This window comes from Rhinolophus sinicus, chromosome 13, assembly GCF_057876585.1.
Source record: "Rhinolophus sinicus isolate RSI-liver-muscle chromosome 13, RSI-T2T, whole genome shotgun sequence".
Taxonomy (NCBI): Eukaryota; Metazoa; Chordata; class Mammalia; order Chiroptera; family Rhinolophidae; genus Rhinolophus; species Rhinolophus sinicus.
The window spans coordinates 18732936-18751743 of record NC_142513.1 but is presented as its reverse complement, the minus strand read 5'-3'; the positions used below and the strand labels follow the sequence as shown (position 1 = coordinate 18751743).

General features: G+C 37.6%; 1 protein-coding gene across 1 annotated transcript in view; it reads right to left on the bottom strand.

The window, feature by feature from the left end:
• The window catches only part of SAMHD1 (SAM and HD domain containing deoxynucleoside triphosphate triphosphohydrolase 1), a 46828-nt gene that overhangs the window by 5827 nt on the left and 22193 nt on the right, over nt 1–18808 (bottom strand). Inside the window, exons 7-14 of the mRNA XM_019750226.3 lie at nt 16813–16965; nt 15881–15981; nt 15593–15701; nt 14674–14765; nt 13431–13546; nt 7041–7180; nt 5332–5424; nt 181–285 (exon numbers count right to left, since the gene is read on the bottom strand). Of these exons, the coding sequence (XP_019605785.2) occupies nt 181–285; nt 5332–5424; nt 7041–7180; nt 13431–13546; nt 14674–14765; nt 15593–15701; nt 15881–15981; nt 16813–16965 (909 nt within the window). The remainder of the gene's footprint in view (nt 1–180; nt 286–5331; nt 5425–7040; nt 7181–13430; nt 13547–14673; nt 14766–15592; nt 15702–15880; nt 15982–16812; nt 16966–18808) is intronic.

The window sequence follows — 18808 nt, the reverse complement described above, 5'->3', positions numbered from 1 at the left end:
CTTAAGATGGTCTAGTTTCCGTAAAATCAGGTACACTTTAATTTTTAAAATGTTTACTTTTTTTAACTGTACAAATTGACTTTAGGACCTAGCCTGAATATAAAATGTAAATTTACTATTCAGATTTGCCAAATGCCACTACAGTATACACATATATATATTTTTTACGTAAGTAGTTACCTGATCTTTAGCAATCTTGACTGGTTGGTTGAAATTACTCTTACAATAGAAGTAAACATTATCAATAGGGTTCTTGTCTTCCATTCCATAATCCATGCTGACAACCTTAATAAAAGCAATAAATAAATGATCACTTACATATTTAACAACAATGAGCATTGAATTCAGGGCTGTAGGGTCATCCCAAGAAATGGAGCAGAGCTCTCTGGAGGTAAAGAAGAGAACTGGTAAGGTGGCTCATAGTAGAATAAAAATGGTACATGACCCATAGGGATTTGGTTTTCAAGTCTGTGGTGGGGTGGGGGCAGGGTATTTGTGCTGTCAACATAAGTAGGGTATAAAGCAAATGCCTACTCTGTGATAGGCGCTGTGGAAAGCATTAGAGGCACAAAAAGGAAACCTCACACAATCTCAGCCCCACAGACCATGTGGCCTGGATTGAGGTTGAACAAATAATTATAAAAATAATTATTGGAAACATCTGAGGTCTTGCTTCGCAGCATATGTCATCAGTTTGGACTCAAATACATTTTTATAAAAATTCTGGAAAAAAAAAGTAATTATCTCACCACATTTATTATCAGAGCTACCAAGGAAAAGCAAATGGTGCTATAAAAGTTTGTAACCGGGAAACCTAGTAGTGTGGCGCTCCTGGGGAATGACTGGAAATGTTTTCCTGGGAAAATGATTCTACTAAGTGAACAGGCACCAACCAGGCCTGGGTAAGAAAGAAAAAAAATTCCACACAGAAGAAACAGCTCTGAGGCAAAGAGGACTGAAACTGGATGCTGGATTTAGTAACACTGAAGTCACTGATGATCTTGGTGAGAGTAATTTTAGTACAGTGATGGTAACAGAAAAAAGGTACAGAGGTAAATAAGAAATGAAAGAGACAAGATAACTCTTAGAAGTTTGGCTGTTATGAAGACACAAGAGAGAGGAATATGGTTCCTTGGAAAGGTAAAGGGAGACAACTAAAGAAGAGGGTGAAGAGAAGCGTGGTGCTTGTGACTTCCTTAAGATGAAAATCTATTTAACTGCTGATGGGAAAGTCAGAAAGAGGGAGGAGAGGATACCGTAAAGTTCCACAGAAGTGCTGAGACAAATGGTTCTATGGCCACGCGGCCCAATGTGGCAGCCACTAGCTACCTATGGCTTTTTAATTTCAAATAATTAACATTAAATACAATAACACATTTAGTTCTTCAGTTGCAGTAGCTGCATTTCAAGCACTCAATAGCCATGTGTGGCTCGTGGCTACCAAAATGGCCAGTACAGATAGAGACCATTTCTGTCATCGGAAAGTTCTGTTGGACAGCCCTGGTCTAGAACACAAATAGAAGGATTACCCTTAGCCTTCCATAAGAAGAGAGACGTTTCCCCACTGTTATCAGAGGGAAGGCTGAACACAGCGGCAGATGGAAACGAGCTTGCTTATTTGGTGGTGTAGGTTGAGAGAGTTCCTACCTATATTTTATCTCTGAAAGATGAGCCACAGTGGGGTTAGTTACTCTGGGTGGGGAGCAGTGTTGGATGTCTGAGAACAGTGAAGATGGTTTGAGGTAGTTATGGAGACTGGAGAATTATACTAAGCGTGCCAGAAAGTTCAGAGGGCCCAGCTAAGGTTGGTGACCATGAACTGTCATTCAGCCTTATGCTAGGTAGATGCAAAGAGAGGCAAGGGAGTTGAGGATAACTGCAGCAAAGGACTGAATTAATTCATTCATAGCATCTCAGTTAGATTGAGAAATAAAGATCGAAGTCATTGACAAGCTGGAAGAAATTGAGGAAACAACATACTGGAGGTCCTGATGAGCTAGGAACAAGCAAATAAGAATGGGGTTTGTAGACAGAGACGGGATGCTGAAATTAATGATTTTTAGAGGGAAGGTTTTTTCGAATGTTGATAAAGTTCAGAGTATAATCTGCCGAGAGTGTTAGCTGAGGAAGAGAGGATGAGGTCACTGAGGATGAGGAGACCAGCCTTGTGGACTGTGAAGTCACTAAGGAGAATGGCAGGAATCGGAGTAGACAGGAAGACTCTAAACCATGCCGACATCTTCAACAAGAGGGCAGTAGATGGTTTGAGCCTGTCAGTCTCGGAGGAACAGGGATGTTGTATAGGGTCTTGAAATGGTCCTAGGGACCAAGAGGACTGATGAACAGGAAGATCTTCTGACCCTGAATGTGTTTTCCTGAACCAGCAGCAGGGGAAGCAGGTTCTCAGGGGACAGCCAGGCTGCAACAAAGGCAGAGAAGATCCAAAGGCTGAGGCTACAGGGCAGTTTGTTAATTAAGGAGTGAAAATTCCAAAGGGCGCCATGCATAGGTTTGGGAAAAGGGGAGAGACTGGAAACGAAACAAGAAAACAAATAATGTGGCAATCACGGTCCAGAAAAGAACAGATGATAAGAGGAACTTAGCCTGTGGGCGGTGACTGAAGAAAACCAATACATGAGGTTTGGCGGCTATACCCTCAGTAGCCTGTAAGAGAGCGGTGGACAGCTGAGATTCAGCTGTGCTGCAAAAGTGAGCACGCTCAGCCCTTCACCCGGGAGGGAGCATGCTGTTTCCCCCTCGATCCAAGTGCTACCATAGGCTTCTCTCCTGGGTGCTGTTTCATGTGGGGAGGGACTCGATGCAGCTCTGACAGTTTCACACATCATAGTAAGGCATGTACACTAATCAAATTTTCAAAAGTGCCACTAGCTCTTCACTATTTATTTCCTTGGCTTTAGAATAGGAAAAAAGGGCAATCCCCATTGTCTCTATAATGTACAACTGGAAATTCCACCCTAAAGCAGATTTGATAAAACAGTTACTTTTCCAGAAGGGCAATGTTATAGTTGAAGATCCCATTCTTACCCAAGGACTCAAGACCAAAAAATAGTTACAGACCAACAACTATGAATCTTTAATTCTAAGTAATAAAATTAAATTTTATAGCTCATTAAATAATCATAAAAGTTACTACACACAGTCCTAAACAGAACCAGGTATGGTAAAATACACCACATAAATATGTATCTTATACTGCCAAACTAAAACTGAAATGCTCATACATGATAAGACATTTAATTAACAATTTTACTTGCTTTCTAAGAATATAGAAGGGCTTTACCCATCTTAAAATGGAAAGGTTTTTTTTTTTCTGATTATAACTCTTGTATCATACTCACTATAAAAAAAAATTATCTGCAATTCCACCACCCAGGTAGAAACAATATTAATATTTTATTATTAATATATCCAGAAATTTTTCAATGTGCTCACTGTATACATATATGTATATATTTAAAGAAACAAAAATAAAATCATTCTGTATGTACTGCTTTTTTCACTTACTACAAATATCTTTCCATGTTAAAAAACAACTTTTAATGTCTACATTTTTCCACTGTATTTCCTTTGACAGGCATATGCATTTCTTTTCTAATTTCACACTATAATAATGCCACAACAAATATATTTGCACTGTTTTGCAAAATTGATTATCTCCTTAGGACAGATCCCTAGAATGAAATTGCTGGGTCAGTTAAAATTGACCCTCGTTTAGTCTCTGGTATCAATTTACACTCCCATTTTCACACACCTTTGTCATCACAAAATCTTATACAATTTTTTTGTTGTTGTTCTTACAAGTCTGGTAGTCAATGAAATCTTTCATTACTGCATCAATTTGCCTCTATTTTTCATTCATTTATTTATTTATTGCAATTTGCCTTTAGGTTAAAGAGGTTAAACTTCTTTTCATGTCTACTGGCCAAGTGTGTGTCATCTTCTCCTATGTGTGGCCTCCTCAGGTACCTGTGACCTTACATCCATTGGGAGACTGCACTTTGAGAGAAAAGCCAGGTGTGACTAGGCCTAGTGCACTGCGCTGAGGGTGATATAATGGCCCCAGGAATGCACTGAGGTGAGGGCAAGGGCAGACACCTGAGAGCCAGGGAAAACATTCTGGAAAGTGAAATCTTTCAGAGTCTCAGGAAGTCAGGATGTGAGATCCCTTTATTCTGGTGGAACCTCATCTAATGAAACAGGAAACTGCAACCTGATCTGCAGCTCTGAGGCACTGAAACATGCAGCCAAGTGAATAGAGATGGGCCCTCTCATTTACCCCTTGGCAAAGATGGTTATTGAGAGATCGCTCTTCATTCAAAGATGTGTCAATAAGAAAATAACAAATGAGAGGCTTATGAAAAAAATACATAAGGAACACAGTCTCCAGATTTCAAAGGAGTAGAACTCTGAAAAGAATGTCCTATAAGAAATAGAAGAGGGGTGACCGGTTAGCTCAGACGGTTAGAGTGTGGTGCTGTTAACACCAAGGTTGCCAGTTTGATCCCCGCATGGGCCACTGGGAATTGTGCTCTCCTTAAAAAACAAGAGTCGGGGCCGGCCCAGTGGCTCAGGCGGTTGGAGCTCCGTGCTCCTAACGCCAAAGGCTGCCAGTTTGATTCCTATATGGGCCAGTGGGCTCTCAACCACAAGGGTGCTTGTTCAACTTCTTGACTCCCGCAAGGGATGGTGGGCTCTGCCCCCTGAACACGGCACCTTGAACTGAGCTGTCACTGAGCTGCCGGATGGCTCAGTTGGTTGGAGCGCATCCTCTCAACCACAAGGTTGCCAGTTCAACTACCGCGAGGGATGGTGGGCTGTGGCCCCTGCAACTAACAACAGCAACTGGACCTGGAGCTGAACGGCACCCTCCACGACTAAGATTGAAAAAACAACTTGACTTGGAAAAAATCCTGGAAGTACACACTGTTCCCCAATAAAGTCCTGTTCCCCGTCCCCAATAAAATCTTTAAAAAAAAAAAAAAAAAAAAGAAGTCTTAACTCTTTGTATATAGGCAATTTTAAAAAGTAATTGGCATGTATCACTTTTGTGATCAAGAAAACACTCAAAAATCAATATATACAAAGTTCTAATCACTTGGCCAAAACTACATTAAAAACATTGACATATCAAAAAAATTTTAAAAACTGATTAATGTTGGTTCTGTGAGTTCACAGTGAGTCTCTTCCTTCCATCTTTCTGTATTTTCCAAGTTTTCTATAATGAACACGTACTACTTTTATAACGGAGGTGGGGAGCTTTGTCTTTAAAAAAAAATCTTTGCTTAGTATATTATCGGGCAAACTACTTACATCCACTATGAAATCTTCAGCCGTCAGTTTAACTAGTGGCATCACATCAGGTTTGGCATTAGCAATCTCTCCTGGAAGTCCTTCATAGTCTTCCTAGAAAAGACAAGACTCCTCATGTTAGAACCCCAGTTCTTCACCAGTGGTTGGTGCCATGAAGAGGTTCCTTCTCTGAAAAAGGGCACTTTAAGAAAAGTGAGCAGAGATATATCCCTAACAAATATACAGCTTCTGCCTATGCCATCCTTTTGATATTTTAAATATTTATTTATTTATTCCAATTTATCCAATTGTTATCATTTTATTGTATAATCAATATGAAAATATTAATGAAATATTTCACTTTCTTGTTTTGGTGCTGAGTTTTCAGAGTCTGGTGTGTATTTCCCCCTTATGGCACATCTCAACTTAGACGAGCCCCATGTGCTGAATAGCCCCATGTGACTGGCGGCGACATATTGGACAGCAGAGTTCTCTACTTTCCTTCTTTCCTTCACAATTTCCCCATCCCTAACTAAACTAGCAAAAAACAGTGCATTACAAAATGATTTCTACATAGGACGTCTGACAATTAAGTTCATGAACTTGATGCAACAATGTTGCTAACCTTTTTTAATATCAGAGGGATTATTCATTATGAATTTGTACCAACTGGACAGTTAACCAAGTTTACTATTTGGAAGTGCTGAAAAGGCTGTGTGAAAAAGTTAGACGAATATGGCCTGAACTTTCCGCCAACAATTCATGGCTCTTGCATCACGACAATGCACCGGCTCACAGGGCACTTCCTGAGAGGGAGTGTTTAGCCAGTAAACAAATAACTGTATTGGAACACCCTCCCTGCTCACCTGATCTGGCCCCCAATGACTTCTTTCTTTACACAAAGATAAAGGAAATATTATAAGGAAGACATTTTGATGACATTCAGGACATCAAGGGTAATACGAGGACAGCTCTGATGGCCATTCCAGAAAAAGAGTTCCAAAATTGCTTTGAAGTGTGGACTAGGAGCTGGCTCGGTGCATAGCTTCCCAGGGGGAGTACTTTGAAGGTGACCGTACTGATATTCAGCAATAAGGTATGTAGCACTTTTTCTAGGATGAGCTCACGAATTTAATCGTCAGACCTCATATGTAAGGACACTTTATGTCTAATTATATACTAATTTGGATCATTCAGGAAACATGAGAAATGTGCCTATGCTATCCTTGAATCAAATCACAATAGAGAGATTTTTCCTAACAGGATTTTCACATTTAAAAATATGTTGTATTAACCTACTAGTAAAACAAGAGCAAGTAAAGTATAACCCAAGGAAGTCTCATAAGGCAGGGTGTGGTTATCAGCATGGCTTGTGTTACCGGCTTTCTGGAGAAGAGTAAACTCTTCAACAAGCAAGATACCTTACTTTGGGGGTCCCTCTCACTCCCAGGATGAGACAGTAAAGGTGTGGAGTAAATTGGACTTGGCTTTGAATCCTGGCTCACTACGTGGGCTTCTGTAGGCAAGTTATCTAATTAATCTCTTCCCAAGCCTCAGTTTCTTCATCTATAGGACAGATCTATGAACACTGGATTGATGTAAATGAGATTAAATGAGAATGAATGTAAAAGGCCTAGAACAGAGTCGTGGTACTGTGACAAGTTAATGGATTTCCTCTTGGAGGACAGAGGACCTTTCACTAATGAGAAGGTGCTTAGCAATCAACTTACCCTGTTAATCTCTGAGCCTTTCTTTGGCTGAGTCTCACCCACATACTTGTACAGATTACGGCATTCAATTTTTTTCAAAATCTCTCGTGCTTCACTCAAGTTGGGATCAGTAGAGTGTAAGATCTCCAGGAAAATGTTATCTGCCAATTTGATGAAATTTCAGTTACATTAAAATGAAAAAACAAGATTTATAAAGACTCATATATTGCTGTACTTTTGAAGTGATTTCAAGCAGTTTACAAATGTAGGTACGCTATGACTATAACAGTGTGAAATTTTTTTTTTTTTAATGATTTTATTGGGGAAGGGGGAACAGGACTTTATTGGGGAATAGGACTTTATTGGGGAACAGTGTGTACTTCCAGGCCTTTTTTTTTTTTCCCAAGTCAAGTTGTTGTCCTTTCAATCTTAGTTGTAGAGGGCGCACCTCAGCTCCAGGTCCAGTTGCTGTTTTCTAGTTGCAGGGGGCACAGCCCACCATCCCTTGCGGGACTCGAGGGATTGAACTGGAAACCTGGTGGTTGAGAGACCACTGGACCATGTGGGAATCGAACCGGCAGCCTTCGGAGTTAGGAGCATGGAGCTCTAACCGCCTGAGCCGCCGGGCCAGCCCAAAAATCTTTTTTAAAAGACTGAAGTGAAAAAAAAATCTTTGTAAAAAACGTTCCAGTCAATGTCTTGGATTAGCTTACAGGCAATCTAGTGAGTGGGAAAAGGTAGAGATAAAACAAGGCTGCGCTGGAGTTGATTAGAGACTGAGTTATGGGTACACAGGGGGGCATTAATTTATTGTTGTTATGTTATGTTTTTAAAAGAGAATGATATTTAAGGAATTACAAATATGTCTGAGAGTTGCTTCAAAATGGTCCAGTGTCTAATAGGAGTGAAGGGATGAAGCAAAACGGCTATGTGTTGATAACTGTGGAAGCTAACTGATACACATTTCCTTAATAAAAAGTTTTTTAGGGGCAGCCTAAAAAACTGGTTCGATCAGCACATGGACCACTGTGAGCTGCGCCCTTCACAACTAGATTGAAACCACTACTTGACTTGGAGGTGATGGGTCCTGGAAAAACATACTTAATAAACAAACAAACAAACAAATAAATAAAAGTAAAAAATTGTGCATGTGCGTATTTTTAAAAATGAATTTTAAAAAAAGACCCTTCACTCCAAAATACTTCAGCATGTATCTCCCAAGAAAAAGAACATTCTCCTACATAACCACAATCATGCCAAAATATTTTAACCCTGATATAAAAATATCTAACATACAGTCTATATTCAAATTTGCATAATTGTTCCAATAATGTAATTTATGGATTTTTATTGCTGAATACAGAAACCAATCAAGCATTATGGATGACATCAGTTATCATGTTTTTCAGTCTCCTTTGATAGAACTAGAATAATTCCCCAGACTTCTTGTTTTTCATGATGTGGACATTTTAGAAAAGTTCAGGCAGTTGTTTTGTGAAATGTCCCACACTGAATTTGTCTAGCTGTTTCTTCACCATTAGATTCAGGTGAAATACTGTCATCAAGAACCCTGTCTTAGGGGGGCCAGCCCGGTGGCTCAGGCAGTTAAAGCTCTCCACGCTCCTAACTCCGAAGGCTGCCAGTTCGATGGACCAGTGGGCTCTCAACCACAAGGTTGCCAGCTCAATTCCCGCAAGGGATGGTGGGCTCTGCCCCCTGCAACTAGTAACGGCAACTGGACCTGGAGCTGAGCTGCGCCCTCCACAACTAAGACTGAAAGGACAACAACTTGACTTGGAAAAAAAGTCCTGGAAGTACACACTGTTCCCCAATGAAGTGCTGTTCCCCTTCCCCAATAAAAAAAGAAAAAAATCTTAAAAAAAAAAAAAAAGAACACTGTCTTAGGGATGTGTTGACTCACTGCATCACATCAGGAGTCACATACGCAAGCTTTGTTACCACTATTGGATATGTTACGCTCTATCCGTTGGTTAGGGCACTAATCCCCAGCTTTCTCTATCATAAATAGATTTTCCTTTTATAATTAAATAATCTACAGGGTGATATCCTGAGACTGTAACATTATCCCAATAAGTTTTCAACCAATGGTTTAACACTCATTGATAATCCTTGACTGAATCCATTTTTGCATTGTGTAAAATGCGTTTTATTAAAATGCCTTCTCTTGGAAAATAAAATATTAGCAACCTTATGTCATTCAACTCACTGACGTGTATACATCGTCCCCTTCTCAATCTACGGCTAACACATTCCTCACCCTCTCAGTGATGCTTTCTACAAACAATCTTTCCATCTTGAGTTTTCATTACTTCTGTATATATTATTATATATATTATAAACTACAATACAGTTTAAAATACAGCAATTTTATCATAAGACCACACTATTCCAATCCATGCCTTTATCTTCCCTGTTCCTAACCGAATTAACGAAATGCTTTCCCCATTACAGAATCTCACTTCTCGAAAACCTATCTAATCCAAGATTCATCTCAAAAGGCACCCAGCTGTGAAACCTTCCCCAATCCATCCAAACCAGAGATGTGACTCCTCCTTCCACTGAACACCATAGGACTCTACTGATATCTTTCTTATGCCTTTCATCTTATTTTAACAGGTACAGGTTTGGGGTGGGGGGAAACTTAGATTTTCCTTTGTGTTGGGTAAGCAGGTAGAAGAGGGATTACTGGATCATAGGATAAGTGTATGCTCATAAGAAAAGTGTGTTTATAAGAAAACGTCCAATTTTTTTACAAGTGGCTATACCATTTGCATTCCCGCCAGCCATGTAGGAGAGTTCTATTTGTTCCACATACATGTTTTCAGAAAAGACTTATATAAAGAAAGGAAACTGCTTGTCTATTAAATTTCATGGATAAAATATCCCTCTAAAACAGCATCAACAAGATTCAACTTGGGAGTGAGAAGACTTGGCTTGAGTTTAACTTTGCCATTTATTAGGTAAGTTACTTTCCCTCATTTGGCCTTAGTTTCCTAACTTGAGGAGTTTTAAATAGATGAGCCCTAAGTTTTTAATAGAGGAGTTTTAAATAGAGGAGTTAAATTGAAATTTAACATTCTATGATTCCAATTCAATTAAGGCATTTGGGGTTTAGGGGCTTCTAGGTGTAAGGCCCATCTACTGCTTAGGAATATTGAGGGATAAAAACCAAGGTAAGAAAATGGTCACCTAAGACAGTGGTCATAACATCTGCAGTGCTTAAGATGGCTACATCCAGATAAGCTGAAACGTTTATCAGAAATAGGAGTTTAGGAAGCAAAGAGAACAGATAAACTGTGGCATAGTCATATGATGGACCACAACTCAGCAATAAAAAGGAATGATCTGCTGAAGCATGCAATTTGGGTGAATCTCAAATACATAACGCTGAGTGAGAAGCTTTACACAAGAGTAAACACCGTACAATTCCATTTATAGAAAAGTCTAGAAAAGGCAAATAGTGGTTGCTTCCAGGGGTGAGGTGGGGGCAGGAACTGACTGGGAAGGGGCATTAGGGAACTTTCTAAGGAGAAGCTAATGTGCTGTGTCCTGCATTTGTCAAAACTCTAGCAAATATACACTTACAATACAAACTGCATGTAAAATTTCTTTACGTCAAAAGGAAAAATCTATAATTATTGAACTTTAGTTAATCTGCATGCTGAAGGAGTTAGGATACGGTGTATTGATATCTGCAATTTACTTTAAAATGCATCAAAATTAAGATGTATTGGGGCCGGCCCGGTGGCTCAGGCGGTTAGAGCTCCATGCTCCTAACTCCAAAGGCTGCTGGTTCGATTCCCACATGGGCCAGTGGGCTCTCAACCACAAGGTTGCCAGTTCAATTCCTCGAGTCCCCGCAAGGAATGGTGGGCAGCGACCCCTGCAACTAAGATTGAACACGGCACCTTGAGCTGAGCTGCCGCTGAGCTCCTGGATGGCTCAGTTGGTTGGAGTGTGTCCTCTCAACCACAAGGTTGCCGGTTCAACTCCCGCAGGGGATGGTGGGCTGTGCCCCCTGCAACTAGCAATGGCAACTGGACCTGGAGCTGAGCTGCGCCCTCCACAACTAAGACTGAAAGGACAACAACTTGAAGCTGAACGGCACCCTTCACAACTAAGATTGAAAGGACAACAACTTGACTTGGAAAAATGGCCTGGAAGTATACATTGTTCCCCAATAAAGTCCTGTTCTCCTTCCCCAATAAAATTAAAAAAAAAAAAATTAAGATGTATTAATAGATGGATAGAGGTAAGTGATAAAGCAAGTTCAGTAAATGCTAGATTTAGGTTGTGAGTATACGGATGTTCACTGTAAAATTCTTTCAGCATTGCCGTATGTTTTCAGTGCTTCCAATAAAATGTGTAAATATATGCTAAAAAATTTAAAAAAAAGAAGTGGAGATTTTAAAATAAAGAGAAAGTGAGCTGCCTTTTAGAAAAGCAGCAAAGGTAATGAAGGCTCACATGGTCCTACTCCTTCAAGGTCACATAGTTAAGGACAGTAAGGATTATATGACAGCCGGGAATACCAAGCAGGAAGGATGGGCTTACCCCTGCCTCAAATGATGAAAACTGGAAAGGCCACATGCTTATTCCCCTATACTCTGGCCGATAAAGCACAAAACTATGACCTAATCTCCTGTTTGGAATTTTTGACATTGCTACAACATCCAAGTGCATGGTCAGTGGACTCATATTGAACAGGGTAAAAGTCAATTTGGATGTTACAGAATCTCCATGGTGAGCGAGAGCTATGTATAGTCATGCACAGTAAGACCGCATGAAAATGTATGACATTGTATGGTTTGTCAATTAACCCCAAAGTGTGTAAAATCCAAATCTGTTTCTTTCTGCCAAAAGACAGTCTAAATGTAATATAATGTTACAGGATAAACTGTTAGAACTGACGATGGCTTCTGATAAAGACTGAAGATTACTTTTTAAAACACAGCACCACCTGCTTCATTATGAACCAAGTTAAAAATAAACATCCCTTGTATGCTCAATTTGTGTACAATCTCTTCTTCAATTCCTGTTAACATAACAATGGGAGACTAGTTTATCAACTATGTTATTAAAACAAAACATAGAAACAATTTAGACATATATTATCCCCTGTGAGTAACTCTGTCATCAATCCAACCTAGATTAATTAAGGAGCAAGAAGAAACTCACTTGCCACACTATAAACCTTAAATATTGATGTACAGTGTTCTCAATGCACAGACATGTAATATGGGGGAATCACTATTTCCTTCTAATTTTCACTTAGTTATGATTAGAAAACGACAAAAAAGTTACAAGTATAAGAGGGACTCTATTAATTTGCCTACATTTATATTTTTAAAGAATGATATATAGTTTTTATAATTAAATTTTTTGTCTCTATTATGTTTTTTTTTATTACATTTATTGAAGTGTATGGTAAGTCTACCAACTTCAATAATAAAACTTGGGGCTTGTATTTTATGTTTTCCCCCATTTAATTTTCTGAGTAATTTGTTTTTATCATATTTTAGAGAAGTCTGTGAGGGGCTGGAAATGAAGAATGTTGGTTCTTCAAAAACAGTTTGAGAGAAACTGGCTTAGGTCTCATTCTGGTAGTGTGCTGCAGACAGAATGAGCAGTGATGGAACAGCAGTAGCACCCCAAACAGGAAGCTGATGCAGAGTGCTCTTGTATCTTAGGCTGCTCAGCTTCCATTGCTTTTACTCACTTTCAGAACCTCCAGCCTTTCCCCTGATTCTACCAGCTACGTGATTGCTATCTCATTTTATTTTTAGTTACACAGAGACAGTTTCAAGATCTGCAACTAAGAGCTGTGGCTGGCATACACTTTTTGGTCTACTTCGTTTGCTTTACTGACAATTTCTTGGTCTACACTTTCACACATTAAAGAACCAGCTGTGATGCCTTCACCTCACTTCCTTCCCACCCCAAGCTGCAGGTTTTGTTTCTGCTGAAGTGTGAAGAAATGATCCTGGCATCATGTGTTTTGCAAACAAAAATAATGTCAAAAGGGCGAGTCAGTTTTTTTGGTATTAGTCTGGTATTAGTCTAGTTGTATTATAAGTTAAATAATAGTAAGTATTAAATACTTATGTGTCATGACTATATTAGGTGCTATGCATCATTTAAGCATCACGACACAACTATATGTTAGGTATCATTACTCCCATTTTATAGATGAGGAAACTAAGGTTCAAAGAGGTTAAACAACTTTGTCAAGGACATCTTTTTAGTACAAAGCAGAGATAAAACTCAAATCCAAAAGTATATAATCACTTGAGAAGCTAAATCCACTGGAATGTTTGAAAAATAACCCATCTGCAATCCAGCTTATACTTTATCTGAGATGGACCACCTATATTACCTTTTAGTCCTTACCTGTTAGCTTAGTGAAGGCTTCCATGTCATCAATTGCTGTAGAAATGCAACACATGTTGCCTTCAGAACCAGGAATCTTTATGTAGTTGTCTGCTTTGAGGAAGGCCTCTGAAATCCTAAAAATAATTTTATAAATATTTATGCTTATGACAAAATTTAAATATGTGCTTTAGGCCTTGCTTCAAGCTAAGAAAATCTTTCTGCTTTAGGGAAATAAAATCTTGAGACATGATGTTTTAAAACCAACTGCTTCTCGATCATACAAGTAAGTGCTTGGTGATTTGTGAGCTACCGTATTTACTGTGTTCCAGGTATCAGGGCAGGGCTTTCAATATATTATCTTGTTTCATCTTCCCAAGAGTAAGACTGATAGGTGTAATCAAGCTCAATTTTACAGATGCAGAAATTAAGTAAATTTTTATTTTACCAAGTTAGGAAGAAGCAGTACCAGACTTTGAACCTAGGTCTCGGGGACTCTGCAAATTAAAAACAAACAAAATCTCCTACCAAGGTAACAACCATACAAATAGGAGAATGTATTCTAACTAGTCTGCTCATGTCAAAAGATGGGAAAAGAGAGAAAAAGAAGATCAATTTCCTCAACACAAATGTAAACATGAACACGAAAGGCTTATAATAAAACAATTTAAACCTATTTTAGAGACTGGTATTAACTTGACTCACACCCAACTTCTGATAACTCCTCTGGGGGGTCTTTGAGTCAATGGAGACTTGGCTATACGTTCCTGCAATGGTTCTGACTGGATCATAGAGAAGAGGTGAAATTCCTGAAATTCCTATCAGTTTTACTATTTGCTACCAATTTTGATAAATAATCGACAGGGGAAGGACAGACATTCATCTTAATCCTTAAAATGAATGTTTGTCATTAATTTCAAAATGTCAATTATCCATGTCCTATCTCTCACCTTGATGACTAGTATCTGGTACGTAAGTGACTGCTTATGCAGAGGTCCTAAGCCATTCCAGCATTGCCTGTTCATGTTTAGCATAAGCCAGCTCTTCTGCCCTTCATCTATCCCCTTTATCCATTCTCCTCTTCTTCCTTCAATTAAGTTTAGTTTATGCTAGTTTTTGTTTTATTTATTTATGATAACTGTTTTAGATTTATTCACTTAAAATTCACTTGAATTTATCTAGGAATCTCAACTTGATCCACATATGATACTCTAGCAAAGTATCATGGACATTTTTATAGGGAAATAATGATTGAATTTCTTACATTATATCAATGAGGTTGCCAACTTTGTGTTGATAAGCTCTACGGTACAAACAGATGCGTGTATGAAACATTTCATACAGATTCCCAACCTCCTGCAGGAAAACATGAAATAAATATTAATGTAGGATCAGATTATGTTATGCATATTAGTAGACAAGTATATAAAGCAAAGAAAAGGGATGGTGGCAGACAAGAAGGCAATGCCCAGAGGCTACTTCATTAAAATCCCTGAGCCCACTAGAAAACCTGAAGGCAGATTAGTAAAACTATTCATTGGTTTACAACTTTCATTCTCAGTACACCAAAATCTATTGAGTGTTTTAACTCTGTGGCAGGTTCTGTTTTAGGCATCTTAAATATATTTTTTAATCTTCCCAATAACTCTAGAAGTTAGGCATTATTATTCTAATATTTTTCCTTCTCAAAAGACTCTCTATAGTATAATACTATACCATTCTTTAGTTACTTGACTCTAATCTATCAGGGAATTAATGATTTTAGTATTTTAGCTATTATGAAACACTAGCATAGTGGTTAAGGAGGAGACTCGAGCCAAACTTTGAGTTGAAATTCCAGTTCTGCCATTCATTAATTGTATGTCCTCTCTGTGCTTCAATTTGCTCATCTGTTAAGTGGGATAATAATAATATCTATCTCACAGGGTTGTGAGGATTGACTTAATCTATCTAAAACAATTAAAACAGTGCCTAGCACGACACTCAATAAATACCTATTATAATTTTACTATTATATAATAATGCAGAAGTGAAAAGAGCCTTAAGAAACTTACAAATGTTAAGCATGAAGCAAAGAGATTGACAATTTACCAGGTACTGATTTTTCCAAATTACTGAATGGTTATTTCTAGATTTCAAACTAGGGAATACACCTTCACTGCTGTTCCTCTGACATAGCTTACCTTGTTTCTAGTACAAATGTGCAGCCTCTTATCTACTTGACAGACTCGGGCAAACTGAATAAAGCGCTTGTGATCAAAACTATTTTGGATTCCAAGATGATGGCAGTCCCTAGAAAGATTCCAAATCAGAAAGACAAAATTTTTCAACAAGAAAAATTGTTAATTGTGTGTTAAATATCAATACTAAATTTACATATGGATTTTATTTTTGTTTGCTTAAATAAAAATTGCATATATTTAAAGTACAGAAGGATTTTAAGCAAATTTTCTGAAGTGTTCAGTACGTACCTGGCAAAATAATCCCATTTGTCCACATCAATACCATTTCTTTTATTGGCCACTATCTCATAAAGGAAGCTTTTCTCTATAGGACGCCCTTTGTATGCCCACTAGAAGACAAGACAACCCACGGAAAGTTTTAGGATAGGAACCAAATCCATTTACAAGCAAAACAAAGCAATTGTATTAATCAGAAAATTATAAACAGATACTTGAATGTATCTGTTATAAGTTAGAATGTATAGATAAGTTAGAAGATTCTACTCTTTCCTTCTTCTATTTAATTTGTAAATTAGCAGAAAAAAGAAAGGCTAAGGTACATATCCTGTTAATATTATACTAAACGTTTTTGTGCCATTGAAAGGATCCTAACTCTACTGCACTTTCCATAACCAATAAGCTTTCATGTTTCCTTGGTTTAAAAGTTTTTAAAAATATGTCATCTAATTATGAACTAGTAAGAATGTTCCTTATGTGCTAATGGTTGAATTCATACATGAAATTATTTTTCAACTTTTTTAATAAAAAAAGATCAAAAAGGAAACAAAACAGATTTTCTTCTGAACTAATTCAATTTTTTTCTAGGTCTTCATATATCTAAATATTTCAAATATGTTAATTTTAATGGATAAACAAGACACATTCTTTTACATATTCCAAAAAAAGTTACTTTATATATATTAATTACTGCATACATATTCATTATAAAATATTTATATATGTATTTTAATTTCGGGGGCAACTTCTAAAGAACTCAGTTAAGAGGTAAAAAAATATATATATATAAGCCTTTCATTTTTTTCATTCCTCAGTAGAAATACATAACATATTTTATCATTTAGTCCCTTTAAACTAGTCAAATATCCCTCTTCTTGAAGGAATCAAGAAAAGACCACATGAAAAGTATGAGTCACTTCAAATTAAGTTGTACACAAACTTACCAAATCTTTGGTTGGTGATTCAGGTGGTCCTGCAATTAGTTCCTTGATAAAGCAAATATCTTCTTCAGGGACAAGACCATACTGTTCCATGACATCTCTGAGTCCATTAGAATTAACTAGGTGCTCAAACATATTAATCGAGCCCTGTTCATGCTAGGAAAAGTCAGCACAATATGGTCTGTTATAGACTCTAGTCCATTAGGGATCCCCGATTATCCAAATTATTCTTGATTTAAGGTAATTCAGAGGTAAGATTCTATTGCGGGTTAATTATCTGCTTTCCAACTACAGTCTTGCAGATATTTCTAAAAACCTGCCAAATTTCCCTATATTTTACTAGTCTATAAACTTTTTACAAACCATACTCATCGTTATTTCATAAATATATTTAATGAGATATAATCATTTATAGCACATAACTAAAGTACAGTACAGTGGAATATTACCAGGCCATACAGATAGAATCCCATTTGGATGGATATCACAATAAAATCAGTTGTATTGTTTGATCAGTCTTGAAACTGAAGTTACAAATTCTGTTAGCACTTCCACCTAGTGGTAAAACCGAGTAACTGCAATCTTGCCAATAAAAAAAGTGTTCTAGAGCTCTGAAGTAAAGATCTGGGTGGGAATCTCAAACTGGCTCACTTTGCTCATCTGTTTCTGCTCATTCATTCATAACTATTGTAAAAATGAAATGACCCGGTGGAGACAGCTTCCCTATCCCGCTATCGCAGTTATTACCAAAAGAGTGACTTAAGATGAAAACAAAAAACATTCATGAATGGTACTACAACAATTTTTTAAAAATTGCATCAATGTATTAATTATAAAGAGGAAAAATAGTAAGTTTATAATAGAGAAATTTGGCAGACATTGCCTTAATTAAGTGATCAAAGTTAATATCACCAGTAATGGCTAAATAGATTCTAGGTACCTCTGATGTGATACACTTAGTAAAAGATACAACATAGCATTATGCATAGTCCATACTATGAGGAAACATCAGACAAACAAACTCAAATTGAGGGACATTTCACAAACTAACTCACCTCTACGTACTCTTCAAAAATTAACAAGGTCATGAAAGATTTAAGTCTAAAGAATTGTTCCAGATCAACAGAGACTAAGAAGAAAAGCGCAATGTAGGTATGAATCAGGAAAAAAAATACTTCTCCCCTTTTTCTTTCTCTCTCTCTCTTTTTCTTTTTCTTTTTTTTTTTTATAAATTTTATTGGGATGTATTTGGGGACAGTGTGTTTCTCCAGGGCCCATCAGCTCCAAGTAGTTGTCCTTCAATCTGGGTATGGAGGGGGCAGCCCAGCTCCAAGTCTAGTTGCCTTTTTTTTCCCAATCTTTAGTTGCAGGGGGTACAGCCCACCACCCCAAGTGGGAATTGAACCGGCAACCCTGTTGTTCAGAGCTCACACTCTAACCAGCTGAGCTATCGGGCCGACCCTCCCCTTTTTCTATATGAACAATTGGTGAAACTTGAAAGAAAGTCGGCAGATTAGATAATAGTACTGTATCAGTATTAATATCCTGATTTTTGATAATTGTACTGAGGTTATATAAGTGAATGTTCTTGATTTTGGGAAATACCCACTGAGGTATTTTAGGAATGCAGAGGTATGTCTAGAACTTACTTTCAAATGGTTCAGAAAAAAATTTATATATACAGAAAAATTTAAGTTCCACAAAGATAGCATGAAAAATAACAACTAAAATTATCTGCAACTTAGCAGTGAATATAACAAAAGATGTCTAACACCTCTATGGGGAAAATTGTAAAATTTATAATAGAAGAGCAAAGGAAATTAAAACCACAACGAGATATCACCTCACACCTGTCAAAATGGCTATTATCAAAAAGACAAGAAATGACAAGTGTTAGTGAGCATGTGGAGAAAATGGAACCCTTGTGCAATGTTGGTGGGAATGTAAATTGATGTACCCAAACAATATGGGGGTTCCTCAAAAAATTAAATATAGAAGT